General features: G+C 43.7%; 4 protein-coding genes across 7 annotated transcripts in view; 1 reads left to right on the top strand and 3 right to left on the bottom strand.

Moving 5' to 3' along the window:
* Positions 1-1,006, bottom strand: part of gabrb2a (gamma-aminobutyric acid type A receptor subunit beta2a) — a 28,357-nt gene extending 27,351 nt beyond the window's left edge. Inside the window, exon 1 of one of the 2 annotated variants that reach the window (XM_047334226.1) lies at positions 311-1,006. The gene's annotated coding sequence lies outside the window, so the exon portion shown is untranslated. The remainder of the gene's footprint in view (positions 1-310) is intronic. The other variant, XM_035649105.2, reaches the window with a different exon arrangement.
* Positions 153-10,766, top strand: nudcd2 (NudC domain containing 2). Of its 3 annotated transcripts, none has more exons than XM_035649115.2 (5): positions 153-404; positions 8,962-9,243; positions 9,697-9,745; positions 9,842-9,993; positions 10,328-10,766. In XM_035649115.2, exons 2-5 carry the CDS (start codon positions 9,055-9,057, stop codon positions 10,409-10,411), a joined length of 474 nt encoding a protein of 157 aa, XP_035505008.1. In that variant the 5' UTR covers positions 153-404; positions 8,962-9,054; the 3' UTR covers positions 10,412-10,766. The 3 variants fall into 3 exon arrangements, with proteins under 3 accessions (XP_035505008.1, XP_035505007.1, XP_035505006.1); XM_035649114.2 differs by lacking the exon at positions 153-404 and adding an exon at positions 8,788-8,876; XM_035649113.2 differs by lacking the exon at positions 153-404 and having other exon boundaries at positions 8,822-9,243.
* On the bottom strand, positions 1,322-8,806 carry gabra6a (gamma-aminobutyric acid type A receptor subunit alpha6a). The gene is made up of 10 exons (XM_035649108.2): positions 8,331-8,806; positions 8,149-8,255; positions 7,972-8,039; positions 7,323-7,543; positions 7,147-7,229; positions 6,874-7,017; positions 5,661-5,813; positions 5,303-5,553; positions 3,486-3,730; positions 1,322-1,503 (listed from the first exon to the last, which is right to left on the bottom strand). The coding sequence occupies exons 1-10, from the start codon at positions 8,387-8,389 to the stop codon at positions 1,482-1,484; spliced, it is 1,353 nt and encodes a 450-aa protein (XP_035505001.1). The 5' UTR covers positions 8,390-8,806; the 3' UTR covers positions 1,322-1,481.
* On the bottom strand, positions 10,730-14,985 carry ccng1 (cyclin G1). The gene is made up of 6 exons (XM_035649112.2): positions 14,774-14,985; positions 13,130-13,387; positions 12,779-13,032; positions 12,348-12,426; positions 12,098-12,208; positions 10,730-11,887 (listed from the first exon to the last, which is right to left on the bottom strand). Exons 2-6 carry the CDS (start codon positions 13,385-13,387, stop codon positions 11,696-11,698), a joined length of 894 nt encoding a protein of 297 aa, XP_035505005.1. The 5' UTR covers positions 14,774-14,985; the 3' UTR covers positions 10,730-11,695.
* Between the last annotated feature and the right edge of the window lie 172 nt (positions 14,986-15,157).

Here is a 15,157-nt window from a genome sequence, read left to right as displayed (position 1 = left end):
ATGTGCGTAATGAAGAAACAAGCGTTTTCAGCCGAGAGTGAGGAGAACAACGACGGTGTTGATTCTGGGCTTCTTTCACTGTCACGTGTTTATTACTTGGCAGATCACTGTGTCTGTTACACTGACAAGGTCAAACAACTGGATGCACTGTGTGGTCACACTGGTCACATTATCAAGTTAAAGAGCAAGTTTATTCCCATGTTGTTAGACATGTTCACACTCCATCCATGTCAGGCACACACACTGTATCTGTGCCGAAAACAATCACGCGCCATCCAAACAAAAAATAGACAATGAATGTCAGCAGCACCTGGAGGTATTATACACTACTCCTCAGTGTTTCCAGAAGACCTGCCGCAGATCTGACCATGCAAAGGGGAGCATCAGAGCGCCACAGCAGACAGGTGGGATGTCAAAACACAATCCCACAATTCATTTTCCCGGGTTTGAGAACATTTTCTGAAGCTGCAAGGAGGGACCCGCAGCCGCTTCTCAATGGCTTTGATCTTGTTGTAGTGGGAGCTGTGCTTCTGTAGAGGGCAGGCTTCTGGAAGCATTGGTTCACTGTTGCATCACCACCAGTTACAGCCATCATAGATTATATCATCCACTTCTATTTGATGTGTTTCTTGGTGTGTGCGTGTGCGCGTGTGTTTGTGTGCGTGTGTGTGCGTGTGTGCACGTGCGTGCGTACGTGTGTCATGCGTTCTGTGTGTGATGTCTGTCTCAGCCCATGCAGTTGTGTGTATAGTACATGTTTAAAGTGATTGAGGCCCGTGAAGGGCAGGTCTTCGGCTACTGATCTGAACACAAGTGGGCAGTGGTCACAGCCTGTGAAATGAATAGATGTGCGGCAGGAGAATAAATGAGTTTCTGATTCATTTCCTCTGTCAGACGAGAGCAGAGTGAATGCTGAGAGATTGTTCACAGAGAGAGAGGGGGAGAGGGAGAGGGGGAGAGGGAGAGAGAGAGAGAGAGAGAGAGAGAGAGAGAGAGAGAGAGGGAGAGAGAGAGAGAGAGAGGGAGAGGGAGAGGGGAGAGAGAGAGAGAGAGAGAGAGAGAGAGAGAGAGAGGGAGAGAGAGAGAGAGAGAGGGAGAGGGAGAGGGGAGAGAGAGAGAGAGAGAGAGAGAGGGAGAGGGGAGAGAGAGAGAGAGAGAGAGAGAGGGAGAGAGAGAGAGAGAGAGAGAGAGAGAGGGAGAGAGAGAGAGAGAGAGGGAGAGGGGAGAGAGAGAGAGAGAGGGAGAGAGGGAGAGGGAGAGAGAGAGAGATGAGGGAGAGAGAGAGAGGGAGAGGGAGAGAGAGAGAGATGAGGGAGAGAGAGAGAGAGGGAGAGGGAGAGAGAGAGAGATGAGGGAGAGAGAGAGAGAGGGAGAGGGGAGAGAGAGAGAGAGAGAGAGAGAGAGAGATGAGGGAGAGGAGAGGTGAGGCTGGCTGGATGCTGACGGTCTCTCCGGCTGCACGTGCCCTTTTCCAGGTCCTCTTAGTTTTTAAGATCCATGTCTCTGCAAGAGACATCAGAGCACAAAAATGTGAGCGGAGAATACAGAAGTCCTCTCTTTCTTTACACATTCAGAGTCGCTCTATCTGCAGTGCACTGCACAGCTCGAACCTACTACTGTGCTCCCTGTCCTCTCAGTGCCTGTCTTCAAAAGTACCAAGACAGAGACGTGGCAGAAATATGTAAAGAGAATAGATGTGATGCAGCTGTTCTCCCGCTCTCCCTCTTGTCTCTCTCATTATTCTGCAGGACGTTATAAACAAAACAACCGTAAAAAAAATTCTCTGACAGGAACATGAGAAGCATGATGAGCAGATTTGCACTCCCCAGTGTTAGGTAACACATTGCTCTCCCTCCCTCTGTCTCTCTCTCTTTCTGTCTTTTTGCACAGTATCCCACTCTTTCTTTCTCGGACATGGAGCTTTGTGTTCTGTAAGAGGCTCACGTATAAGCTGGAAAGTGAATAGTCACTTTTTCATGTGGTGAATGTACAAAGAAAGCTCTGGTTTATTTGACCTGTGAGACCAACTCCCCATGGACACAGTGTTGTCATTAGAACAGCTGGGGTTTTGACAGCGCTCATGTAAAACTTGTGTTAAAAAAAGGTAGAGAGCCTGGTGCGTATTATTCCTTCTCAAATGAACTGAGCGCTCAGCCCCTTTTGTATTGTAAAACTATGATGATGATAAAAGCCACAGTGCTGGCGTCAATGCAGCAACAACGCCACCTAACATCATTTTTATTATTTTTTTATTTTTCTTCGCCTACAACTCCCGGGGCTGTTTCAGCATCAGAAATTATTGATGCTTTTACTGCCTGGATAAAAGTCTTTGACAAAAAACTGTGGGTAGTTACTCTTTCACTGAAGCCATCATAATTAGAGAAGACTAAGACAGGTTCGTTGCTCTTAGAGAAACAAAGTAGGTGTGCATAAACATCCTTCATCCGTTGTCATTTTTTCTCTCTCCTCTTTGCTAATTTGTACAATAATTTAAGAAACTCTCCGATGAGGTCTCGTCTATTTTTTGTTGTTTTGGAAGAAAAGCCTTGTCTCAAAAAGCTAAATGTTGGTAAAAATGTTAGTGGTATTTATGTTTAGGTCCTCCCCCAAAAGATATAAAATAAATCTAAGGGGGTTAAATGGATAAACATAAGGGTCTGCAAGAATAAAAATATTTTTGACATTTTTGATATGAAGAATTATATTTACTTTCCCCAGATTTTTCTCTAGTTTTGCTTATTTTCTTGTAAATGTAAATATCATTAGTATATTATCAATATGAGCAAGTGCAACCAACTTGTTGCAAACTATCTACAGTGGATTCATATAATTGAAAAATATTTGTTTTAAATTTTAAATAGTTTTATTCTGCATTGGTGAAGGTCCATCTCTCAATAGTAAATAATTTTCTCAGCCTGTCTGTGGTACTGGTCTCCAAACCTATTTGTTACAACTTAGATTCATAAATCTTCAACAAAAATGGGTCACGCATATTAGGTAATATATATTGGAACCTAAGTAATTTCTAAAACAGCCCGGTACAACCAAATATTACTCAGGAGTACATCATTTATTTGTTTGGGGCTATTTCCGGTCTTGGATTGAAACACATGGTGATTTGATATTAATGGTAGTGTGATGGTGCATGTGGGAACCATTCAAAAACAAACTACATTTCCCTTGCTCATCATAATGAAACAACATGTCATCGAGAGCGACTCTGTGGCTCATTATGTGTTTAACACAATGGAGCTTCATGGCAAAGAGGAAAGGACGATTAAGAGTCGGATACACAAACAATATTCTGGATTAGGCTCAATTGATTGTTGATTTTTGGATTTGTCATTGGATTTGCTCTTAATAAGAAAAGAATTGAATATCACCAGTGTTGTGCTTAAAAATTTCAGGATACCTGAATAGTGCCTTTAGAACATACATTAGTACCCAAAAAGATGTACAGAGGTAACTGAATGTGACTAGTGTACCTGGCACCCTCCATGGTGTCCTTGGCCATGTAGATGTACCAGTAGACGAGGTTGAAGAGGCCGAAGGCCAGGGGAAAGAGGATGCGGGCGTACTTGTCGATGGGGCTTGTGCCGGCCAGCTGTGGGATTTGAGGAAAAGCTGAGCCCTGCTGGAGGAAGATCGGCAGTGGCGGAGCTTCTCCTCCCTCACTGCGGCACACTGAGTGGTTTCTCCTCTTCAGGCCTTCCTGAGGGCTGCTGTCCGACTGGTGGGAGGGGGGTGGGGTTGATTTGGAGGGAGAGCAGGATGGGGTAAGATGGGGTTTGTGTGGATTTTGTGGTACACAGTGAGAGAGAGAAAAGGTGGTCGGAGGAATAGAAAAGACATCAAAAGCAGGGCTTTTCTGCCCTCCAAGTACTGTATATGCTTATCTTAACATGCTTGAGTCATGAACACAAGGCTACAAGTAATATTTGTTCCCACGGGAGCTTTCTCTCAATGGCATGCCAACATCCCTATAGAACGCAGCAGGTAGTTCGCTGGATGCCCATAGGATGGTTAGGAGTTTATGAGGGGAGGAGTGCTGGAGTTTCTCTCTTCTCTCACACTGAGGCTATTTTTAAAGCATCTAACCATGAGCCCTACATGTGAGACAGATCCCAGGAGGATGCTGTGGTGGCTTACTGTATTACCATAAAGCATATAGCAGGAGATGAGAGTACTACAACGGCACATATTACTATTTAATGTGTGGTGTGCCCTGAATGGCAAGAATGGAAAAGGCAGGGTGACTACTTGGAAATGCATGAAAAAAAAAAGACTTCCTATCTGTGGCATGATTTCTTTTTCTCTGCATTCGAGTCAGAAGCTGCCGGCTCAGTGTTCATTATCAGCATCACTGCATCAAACTCTCTGCGACACTGACGAGATTCTGTATCTCTTCACCATTAACTATGTAAATGAGCTATGTAAATGCATTTGAGACGCCGTGTATTTAAAATCATGGCGTTTAAAATGGAAATCACACACCTTGTTAAAGTGAGAGCAGAGGCTGGTGTTTCCGAGCACTGTCACATCTGTAAACTAAAATAGCTTATCCTAGCATCAAGACTGGACTCAGCGGAGATACTTGTTTTTACTCTGTAGCACATTGAGATTGCTGTTAGCGATGAAAAGTGCTCTATAAATAAAATGTATTATTATTATTATAACTAGCTAACGTGTTAAGCTAAACTAACAGGCTGCTGGACATCTTGTCTAACTGCTCATTTTTCTTTTTATGTCTTTGTTAAATATCACAGTACAAAAAGGTAATTATTACTTTTCTCACGATAGTCTTTTCACAGACTACATAATTTCATGTTTTTTATGTGTAACATTAGAACTGAAATAGCAACGAATGTGCAAACTTTTACTTATTATTCAAATCCTACAAAAATTAATTAAAGAAAATGGTGAGGTCAAGGGACATGTTAGTTAAATGATGAAGTGATCACCATGTTTTAATGAGGACAGTGAATTTTTCAACTGGAATTGACTGTTTTTGTATGTACAAAATGTGTGTGGCGTTTTTTTTCACAAAACAATAGCTTGACGAGGTAATAGTTGCTATAGGCACACATCAACATTCTGTGATGTCACTGTTGTCACATCCTTCAGTGACATCACAGCAAGGGGGGACTTGGGGTCAGGATCTCGACAACCGCTCATCTAAAAGACTTCACAGTCGACATTGCACTTTCCGGGGCCTTCAGAAGTAAGTGAAGTGGTTGTGGAGAATAGACCGACAGAAATATAGACAAACAGACTTATTCGTAGGTTCAAATTAGATACTCACCGAAACTGTGTCATCATCGTCACTGCCGGTCGCCAACACCTCAAGCTTGTCTTGTCTGGCTTTTTGTTTCTTCAGACGGTTGGCCTGCAGCGTGGCAAAGTAGTTTACTGCTGCAAACTCGACAAGAGCCGACGCCACAAAGGCAAAACACACAGCAATGAACCAATCCATGGCGGTGGCATAGGCCACTTTGGGAAGTGACTGACGGGCACTGATGCTCAAGGTGGTCATTGTCAACACTGTGGTGATGCCTGGAGGAGGACAAGCATATTAATGCACTGTGATACACCTAATTATTTGAATATCAGTCGTGATTATTCAACATTGTTGCCCACTGGAGGTGGGAACAGGCGCCTACCAGCCACTGTACGTGCAGGAACAGACTCCTTGTTGATCCAAAAAGAGACTTGTGACAACACAACAACCATTATGAGGGGGATGTAGGTCTGTATGAGGTAGTAGCCGAGCTTCCTCTGGAGGTGGAAATGGACCACCTGCACAGAGTAGTGACCTGCAAGATAAACAGCACGTGTGAAGAGAGCAGCCCTGGGGGACAGAGCAGGGGAGCACAGAGCACATTTGCCCTTCCCTGCCCTTGAAACAGAAGAGCTGCTGAGAGAAACATAAAAAAATATATATAACGCTGCTGTAGCGACTGGAATAGCCAGCTAACTGTGAGACAATGTGTGAGAGACGAGAGGAAGGAAGGAAGGAAGAGAAGGAGGAGGAAAAAGAAAAGGACAAAAAACGAGGAGGGAAGGAGGAGGGAGCACCGCAGACGTTTGGAAAATGGGGATAAAGTCAAGAGGAGGAAGGAGAAGCGGGTGAGGAGGGGGGAGAGGGAGAGCTGGGAAGTGTCACTATGCGTAACGCTGCCCAGCTCCGCCTAACACATGCATGCAGACATTCACAGACCAAAAACACGCTGCTGCATCACACACACGCACGCACGCACGCACGCACGCACGCACACGCACACGCACACACACACACACACACACACACACACACACACACACACACACACACACACACACACACACACACACACACACACACACACACACTTGCTCTCTCTTGCTCTCTGTGTTTTCTAAATGGTTATCATCTCTGTGTTTTGGATCCTGCTTCCAGGAATATGCTTGGTTCACAGCTGGGGAACATTTCTTCCTCTTCTGGTGAAAAGAGAAAATTCACACACACACACACACACACACACACGCACGCACGAAGGCACACTACTCCACTCTTCTTCTGCTCTCGGTTCATACATTGGGTTTTAAACCCTTTAGTTTTTTTTAAGGCACACTGTACGCAATAGGCCTTGACCACTTAAGCATCTTAGATGGCTGCTCAAGGAAGTCTTTGCTTTCATACCGCCTCTATTGCCGGGGAGTGATGGGCACTGGTAGAGAGGTTGAAGACACTCATTGGACCCTTTTTCCACAAACACATTCATCAGCTCATGATAATTCTTTTTCATTAATCTTTTCAGTGTGGGAATGATTGTAACAATCTAACAGTATTCTCCTTGGGAGAAAAGCAATGTGGTAGCTGACGGCGAGTGTTACCTGTATTGGATTTGAATATCTCACTGGACAAAGTCTGTCCCACCAGATCATACTGCAGAAGACTGATGGACTCCTTGGGAAAGTCCACAGATGCTATTGGTCCCTTCTTCCAGGTGAACACAATTTCACCACTTGTGTAGGCGTCTAAAAATGCAAAGACATTATCGATAGCACTTGAAACACTCATCTGTAGGTTACATCTGTGAATCTGGACATTACAGGAAACTATCGTCAATCCTGTTTATGAACACGTCTGTAATTGTAAATACTTACAGCTTCCAAATCTGAGAGGACAGGCGTGGCCATCCATGGGGAAGTCCATCAGCCTCATAGGACATTCTGCACTGATTGTCAGTCTAACACAAAGACGACACAGAAATCACTTTCATTTTTTTAAATGAAAAAGAGAGTTTTATTAACAAAGCAATAACTGCGCTATCTAAGTTCACCTCATAGTGTAGAGGACAGTTCCATTTTGCATGATGCGGAAGAGCTTGTTGGGTGTGGTCATGTTATGGGAAATGGACTTCTTTGAGTTTCTGAAAAAAGTATCTGGTGTCCAGATCTTGTCCACCATACGGTTGTTCAGCCGCAGGATTTCAATGGGGCCCTCGTACTTCAAGCGCTCATCAACCCACATCTGGCGGAAGAACATGTCCATGGTGTACTCCTAATGCATGGAAATCACATGTTAGTAGATGTAACAACATATCTCCTGTCAAACATGCGACCCTACATTTTAACATTTAATTTAAATCTCGAAAGAAGCAGTCAACATCATCCATCAGCATCTATAATGCTGAAGATACATTTTAACTTGCAGTGGAAGGTGGGGAGAGATGATGAGGTAATGATGGATGCCACTCATCCCAGATAATCATTAATCAATCCATTCAGCCATTTCTTCTGTCTGACATGTTGTCATATTGATTTAGAGGCCATCAATAATAGAGTTATAGAGCTGGTCAAACAGATTAAAGCTCATTAGATGGTTTCATGGCAGATTGCCCATAAGGCAAGCATTCAGTGGTCAGTGAAGCGCTGTCCTCTCCCACAGTCAGCACATATAAATGTCTCCGTAAAGAAGCAGGATCTTACCCTGTCAACATCAGAAACGGGTCCGAAGCTGGTGACAAAAATGTCTGTTTTCACCTCGGTAACACCACCTGCAATAGTGATTAACATTTGTACAGTACACACCATCAAACAGGATGCACAGAAGTAATATTTACTCGATTAATATTTTAATACATGCATATGTGAAATTTGAATTACCCCCAGATCCAGGACGCAGTCTGTTGTCATAGCCATCCAACAGTCGATCCAAAATGCGAGTGATGTTTTCTGAATAAATCTTGTCATTTCCACTTACATTACCTAGACTGCACACAAAAAAAAGAAAGTTAAACTCCCTGACTGAGCGTGCCCTGACCCATGTTTGACGAGAGACGACTTACCTTATCAGGCAAATAAAAGTAAGTAAAGGTAATGTCACAAGAGCCATCCTGAGAAGCATTTAACACAGATTCCTCAGTCAACTCTCTGATCTACACATACTTATTAAAATAGTGTGTGAGAGCAGTTAAAACCAACACAGGAAGGCTGCGTTAGTGTCGTTATAGTGACCGGTGGGTCTACGAAAGGACACAGCAGGCACCGAGGTAGGAACAGTAATCTAATTAACAGATTAGTAAATCCACTCCATTTTTAGACAAACAGTGGAATCTGTTAGCTTCTGGTGTAAACAAATTAATATTAAATGATTAAAGAATAATTTATAGTCAATGACAGATTCCACTTTATAGAACTGAAAATAATACAGATTTTTTAAAAAACGAGTGTCTCAAATTGTTCTACTTGTAGTTCAGTTTATCTGGCAGCCGGTGGCGCTGCAGCCATACAGTTGTTTACAACCGGAAATGAAACCCACACAGCGAAGAAGAAGTTTCGCGAGCGAGGGGCAAAACAAACGAATCACATCGCAAGTTCTTACCACAGCTTAGGTTTGACATAACCGACAACTTCTGAAACCAGTTTTAACTCAATTATTCTTGACAACAGTCATGTTAATAGTCAGCACGTCCACAGGGGTAAAGATCGACTGTGAAGCAAACTGTTAGCACCACTTCCCTGCTAGCCAGACGGAGTTAGCCGACCTGTCCGCCGGTGTGGAGGCTCAACATGTCGGTGCACTTCGAGGAGAGGAGCGGCGTCATCCCCTGCGAGACCCCCTGGGGCTCCTGGCACCAGACCATGGAGGAGGTCTTCATCGAAGTCAGTGTGCCTCAGGGGACGTCGGCCAAAGAGGTCAAGTGCCGCTTGGGATCCAGAGACATCGAGCTGCACGTCAGAGGGCAGGAGATATTCAAGGTAAGCGCCTGACTACAAATACACCGAAAGTGGCAGTGCTTGACTTTTGTTGATTTCAGCCACACAAGATATTCTGTTTCGTTAAAGCAGGAAAAGCAGGAATGTCATGACTAACATTAATAATGGCTGTAGGCCATTCACATTAGCCAGGACCAATATTTTGTACCAAAATCATATTTTCTCTTCAGCTGCAAAATCCGGCGAACATCAGGAAACATCAATGTCCGTCCTTCATCTGATCCTATTCCACCTTAAACAGATCAACATTGTAGAGAACAACTCCCTGTTTCTTTACTTCATCAATCTCCGGAAGAGAAAAAAAAGGATGGGAATAATCCAAGTTGGACTTGAGTTCAGCCCAACACTAGTGACCCACTGTTTACTGAAATCATTAGCTCATAAGAAGTTGAACACACATTAACCCCACCGTCTCCTCTTGTTCCATTCTCTCAGGGAAAGTTGTTTGACACGACCGTGTCTGACGAGGCCACGTGGACACTAGGTAGGCTACACACACCTCTCAAAGAAACAACAGACTTAAATAGACAGAAGCCACAGACTCATCTCTTTTCCTCTCTTGTCAATTGTCCACCGTCAGAGGACAAGTGTCTCATCCAGATTATTCTGATGAAGACCAAAAGAGAGGCGGGGAACTGCTGGTCCTCTCTACTGGAGGGGGAGTACTGTGCGAATGCCTGGGTCCAGGACCAGATGCAGAGGAAGCTCACACTGGAGAGGTTCCAGCGGGAGGTTAGTTTGATGTAGTGTCACTTGAAGGGTCATGGTGTATGGTTACAAGGCCGCTTTCAAAATGTTCAAAGGTACACCAGTCTCCCTCTACACATGCCCACATTGGAACCTTTGTGTTAGCCAGGTTGGTACCACTTTTTTTTGTAAGTTGCAACTAGTAGCCTTAGTACTGGTGTGTAATACATTTACTACGACTGCAGTGTAATAGAAGTGTCGTTTCTGGCTGGTGTGGTTTTTCAGCCTTAATTTGTAAAATGAATGAAAAATGTACACCTGTATTGATATGTGGAAACAGGCTTCCTGGTTAGTTCACAGTTGTCCTCCTTTTTGCCAGAATCCTGGGTTTGATTTCAGCGGAGCAGAGATCTCTGGGAATTATGATGGCGGTGGTCCCGACTTTTCCAGTCTTCAAAAGTGAGCGTTGCCATGATGTCAAAAACAATTCACTTCAGCCTAATGAAAACTATCGAGGACGTCCATGACATGGCAGAGAACAGTGGATCCGTCAGTGAGGTGAAGCCAGAAGGTTTGACCTCAGAAGAACTCATATCAGGCTGTCTATACAACATAACTCTTGGACAAAACCAACGAAGCCAGACCTTTCTTTGGTAGTGAAGAACTGATTCTGTTTAGCCAAAATGCAAGGCCTGTAGGTTGAACAGCTGATTGGTCATGATTGATCTGTTTGTAACAAAAATGTGATGCCTTTTAATGATGAAACAAAGTCATACAGCAATAGCTTTTCAATAAAGTTTTATTGAAAGGTACAAGTACATAGGTTAATCAGATGGTGTATTCAATATGCCATTTTGAATTTGAGAACACATTTTAATTTTTTCCTCACTAAAAGAAACTTATACGACAGGGAAACTGGCAAAGAAAATGCAAGACAAATTCCAATCCACATTTCCACTGCAATGACCAATTTTTTTTTGTGTTCTCTGCATAATTGACAACTGAAAATCAATACATGTGGTGCTGGGTCCACAAATTAAGAATCGGTGACAACGACTCATCTGTAACCTCTGCTGACATTTCAGCTCAAATAGTAGACTGGATCGTCACTAGCCTCACTTCACTGGAGAAAACCAGAGCTCCCTCGCTTGAAAAACAAAAAAAATCATCACCTTGGGCAGGAGTGTGCAATCAGGACAGTTTAGCAACCTAGGGTGGGAGTTAAGGATTTTGGGCCCGATTTCTTGGTTCCATTTGTGCTGTTCACAAAATCCTTCTCCCTCCTCTTCCACATGGTGGACTGAGGACCTAGGTGGTTCTATACTTATTTGCTTAAAACCAGCAACCCGTTCCAGGAAACGCCAAACATCTTGGTACGGATTTAAACGAGAACATACTGTACACTTGTGCAAGAAACTCAATCAGGAAAGTAAAAGTTAAGGTTACTCTATTGCAGGGTGGCAGGAGATTAATCTTTCTGACAAAGCATTACTCAGTGTTATTGGGGAAGATGAAATACTGTGTGCTTCATCTCTATATGATGACAAACAAACTTGAGAAAACCTGTAATTTGTATTTTTCCTTAAAGAAATCCATCATCACCAATGAAGATCTGTAAGGAAAATAACAGGAGCGGTACTTAGGTGACCATACACCCAAACATTACATCCAATCAGAACAGAGAGAGTTTGGGCACAGTTGTACAATTTCTCCGCATATAAGGTCACCTATTTGTACCGCTGAGCTTTTAACAAGCTGACTCAGGTATGGTTGGAAGATGAGCGATCTTGTAGTAGCTGTGCTTCAGCTGACGAGCAGTTCTCCCCGAAATAGTCCAGCGAAGTCTCTGGCAGTTAGGTCTGGAGCACTTGGTGGTGGCATAGTCAGCAAGGCATTTCCCGACCAACTCCCGCACACAAACCAGGTCCCCATCTCTGATCTGCACAAAAAAAGTACAGTCGTGGCAGCACATCAGAGTCTATGCTTCGTATCTTAATTGTAACCAATTTCCATGTATCCTGACATTAGGCAATCCGCATGCTTTAACCAAACAAATCTTGCGCCAAATCTCATCAAAGTAAAAAATATGAATTCCAAGTTGTTTTAGGCAGCACACAGTTACAGGATTGTAAAAATAGTCTGTGCTTACATTCAACTGCTGCTGCAGACGTTTCAGGGCCTCTGATATTTTGTCACTGTGCTCGGGCTCATGTTGTTCCTGGGCCTCAAAACACAGCAGAGCCATGGCAAGCAGGGATGGCTGCAGATACAGAGAGAGAATTACTTCTTAATCACAAAAAACTACCAACACAGGAACCAGGTGTGTCTGAGAAAACCAGCCTTGAAATGGGACATCTGATGATGGTTTAAAATGTTGATACCAGTTTATTTCGGCCTACCTTTATTTTGGAGAAGACAAATGAGCAGTGACAAGCTTTCAGCTGAGCCTCCAGTCTCTCAAGACTCAGTATCTGTTTGCTGCAAAAAGAAAATAATTTTAGTGTCAAGACTGCAACTTGTATTTAAAAACAGATGTATGGCAGAGGTCACTAGTTTAGATATCAGTCTGCTTCACTTAGAAGAACAAACAAAAAACAACAATACTAATAAGTGCATCATCATAGTAACAAGTTTTTGTTTTTTTTAAAACATGTCACATCTAAAAATCTTCATGATTTCAAATCAGACTTTGCCTGTTAGCCTCAAATATATATTTCTAGCTAGTGTTCTCTTTGAAGCCAAATATGAGAAGACACATTTTAGTAGCATAAATATAATCTTGTTGAGTCACGTTTCAGCCCTGCAGGTTGATGTGACCATCCGTCCTTACCTCTCAGCGTCGAGCTGCTCCTGAATGTGGCTGTGAAAGAGGCGGAGAAAGCGGAGTGCTGTGGGGGCCTTCACCTTCCAGTAGAGCTTCTCCATGATGATCTTCTCCATCCTCATCATGTCAGACACTGTGAAGCGATTCTGACTGATGCGGATCAGGTCGTTGGCCAGAGGCACGTTCTTTTCTTCCTCTGCGGATTTCACAGCAATATAGAAGCAGCACAGGCCCACGCAGGAAAGGTGCTTTGGTTGAATCTGTAGAGGACAGAAGATAAAATGTGATTACAGAACAGACTTTAAAACACATTTCGACAAGATGAAAGTTGTATTCCTAGCATCAGGGTGTACAAACCTTCATTACTGAGAGGAATCGATCCAGCAAGCTGATGGCAAGTGAGAAGGTCTCTGAGCTGAAACCAAAGAACCTGGTCAAAGAGAGCAGGTCCTTCACCTCCAGCTCTCTTAGTCTGCTGGTCATCCTGAGGCCGTTGTCCTGGGAGCTTTCGATGAGCCTCAAGCCGCTCAGCTTTGGTTGGTATCGGCCCTCCACATCTGTTAGGGCCTTCAGTTGGACGGCAAAGGGCAGTGCTCCAGGTCCTGTGACGATCATCTGTGCAGTAGGGAGAATAATATTTTTAGAATTTTGATCAAATTTTTACCCACTGATGGTGATAATATTTTTTATTTATAGAGTACTTCAATTAAGATTAGAAAGTGCTGCCAAAAGGCAAAACCAACAGCAACATAAAATGGTCAAATCGTGTGGTTTTACGACAGAACAAATAACATCAAATGGAGTAGAAAAACTGAAATTACAGTTTATTTTATATACAGTTATACAAGATTAACTCAAATGAAACACGGAAAGGCTTGTGCTTAAAAAAGTTGAAACTACAAGTTGATTAATCGATTAATAGATATTACTAATGGGGACTTTAATGAGATGGTACTGGGTGATACGGTCTCTTGAGGAAAAAACAAAACATAATATGGCTAAACACACAGGGACAAAGTGTCACTCCCACTTCAATCACAGTCAGATAAATTACATTTGTATCAATAAACGAAGACAAAGGTACTTTTAGGAACAAACACATTCCAGGCCCTATCTAAGCTTAAATAATATGTATCAATAAAGTAATTTATACCACCAATCGGTTTGTGAGTTGGTATTAACACTCCAGTGTGGGTTACATTAGAACACCTGCACTTCATTAATACTAGATAAACACCCATAAGTATTATGAATGTGGGCTTTACTGTGAATAAGAATAGATCTGCACTTGGGATATGAATTGTTCACGAACAGCTGATCCGTGCATAACCTCCACATATGTCGGTTATCCGGTATCAAGCCTTCCACCAGCAGCTGTCCGTCACGGAACCGGACTCAACTGGACTGGACAGGCGCGGGGGCCACCACACACGACTGAGTCCAACAAAGTTCCACACAGTGCGGACTGCTGTGGGCATATCGAGGTTATTGAAACTGTTCTGAATCATATGACCCCCTGTGCTTTAGCAGCGCTGCGACAGTCTGGTCGCCACACAAGGCTCCACACCACAAGAGCAGGCCCCGTGCGAGTGTGTCGGGCGTCATGTCGGGACATGTCCCCGCCGCACACACTGACGGAGAGCTAACACACGGCCGGGGGACGAGGACACACTGAAGGGAGACAACACTGTTGGACCCGGTCAGACCGTGACCGGAGCAACAGGACAACACCGCAGCGACGGCGTCACACTGACGTTTCACTCAACGACGGCGGAGGAAACGTTCAAAAAACTACTTTGACGTGAAAGCCGTTAGCCGCTATCTAGCACCGCTAAGGCTGGCTATCGATGTCCAGCGATGATCAAAGCGTGACGTCGGTTTCTTTAAAGCTCCAGAGGGTCAAATGACAACACGATCAAAGACAATAAACCTCCCGAGTGCGACCTGGACTCACACACATCTTCAGTTACCACGACCACGAAGGAATATTACAGAACTTACCTTGTGTCGAGTTGCGCTGCGTTAAATACGATGGGAAAATGGGTGAAAAGGCTCCTCACGCTTCAAACAAGCGAGTGAAAAGAGTTTTAAAACACAAAAAAAATGTAAGTATGAACTTTCACTTAAGAAAGTTTTAAGCAGAGCTTATGTTCTGCCTATGCACACCCCCTACCCTCGGCGTAAGGCGATGGGGAAAGGGCCGTTTACGTATTAACGCTGCCATAAAACCATGCCCCCGTCCGAACACGATGAGCTTTCATTGGTCACACGACGGATGACGCCCCTGCTTCTGAGTTCCCATTGGCTTCCCCCCCAGTCATGACCAATTAAATCCCGCCCTTTACAGCTTGGAGGACCAATCACAAATGAGGAGGCGGGACATGA

Source organism: Scophthalmus maximus, chromosome 9, assembly GCF_022379125.1.
Source record: "Scophthalmus maximus strain ysfricsl-2021 chromosome 9, ASM2237912v1, whole genome shotgun sequence".
Taxonomy (NCBI): Eukaryota; Metazoa; Chordata; class Actinopteri; order Pleuronectiformes; family Scophthalmidae; genus Scophthalmus; species Scophthalmus maximus.
The sequence above is the reverse complement of the archived record's forward strand: the minus strand, read 5'-3'. Positions and strand labels throughout refer to the sequence as shown.

Excerpts from the sequence above, each read along its gene's own strand:
- gabra6a (XM_035649108.2), bottom strand. The coding sequence starts at position 8,389 with ATGCTTCTCAGGATGGCTCTTGTGACATTACCTTTACTTACTTTTATT. Across the intron at positions 8,256-8,330 it reads ACTTTTATTTGCCTGATAAG|TCTAGGTAATGTAAGTGGAA; the intron begins GTAAGTCGTCTC and ends TTTTGTGTGCAG. Across the intron at positions 5,554-5,660 it reads TCCTGCACGTACAGTGGCTG|GCATCACCACAGTGTTGACA; the intron begins GTAGGCGCCTGT and ends GTCCTCCTCCAG.
- ccng1 (XM_035649112.2), bottom strand. The coding sequence starts at position 13,387 with ATGATCGTCACAGGACCTGGAGCACTGCCCTTTGCCGTCCAACTGAAG. Across the intron at positions 13,033-13,129 it reads GATTCCTCTCAGTAATGAAG|ATTCAACCAAAGCACCTTTC; the intron begins GTTTGTACACCC and ends TGTCCTCTACAG. Across the intron at positions 11,888-12,097 it reads GTCTGCAGCAGCAGTTGAAT|ATCAGAGATGGGGACCTGGT; the intron begins GTAAGCACAGAC and ends TTTTTTGTGCAG.
- nudcd2 (XM_035649115.2), top strand. The coding sequence starts at position 9,055 with ATGTCGGTGCACTTCGAGGAGAGGAGCGGCGTCATCCCCTGCGAGACC. Across the intron at positions 9,746-9,841 it reads CGAGGCCACGTGGACACTAG|AGGACAAGTGTCTCATCCAG; the intron begins GTAGGCTACACA and ends GTCCACCGTCAG. Across the intron at positions 9,994-10,327 it reads TGGAGAGGTTCCAGCGGGAG|AATCCTGGGTTTGATTTCAG; the intron begins GTTAGTTTGATG and ends CCTTTTTGCCAG.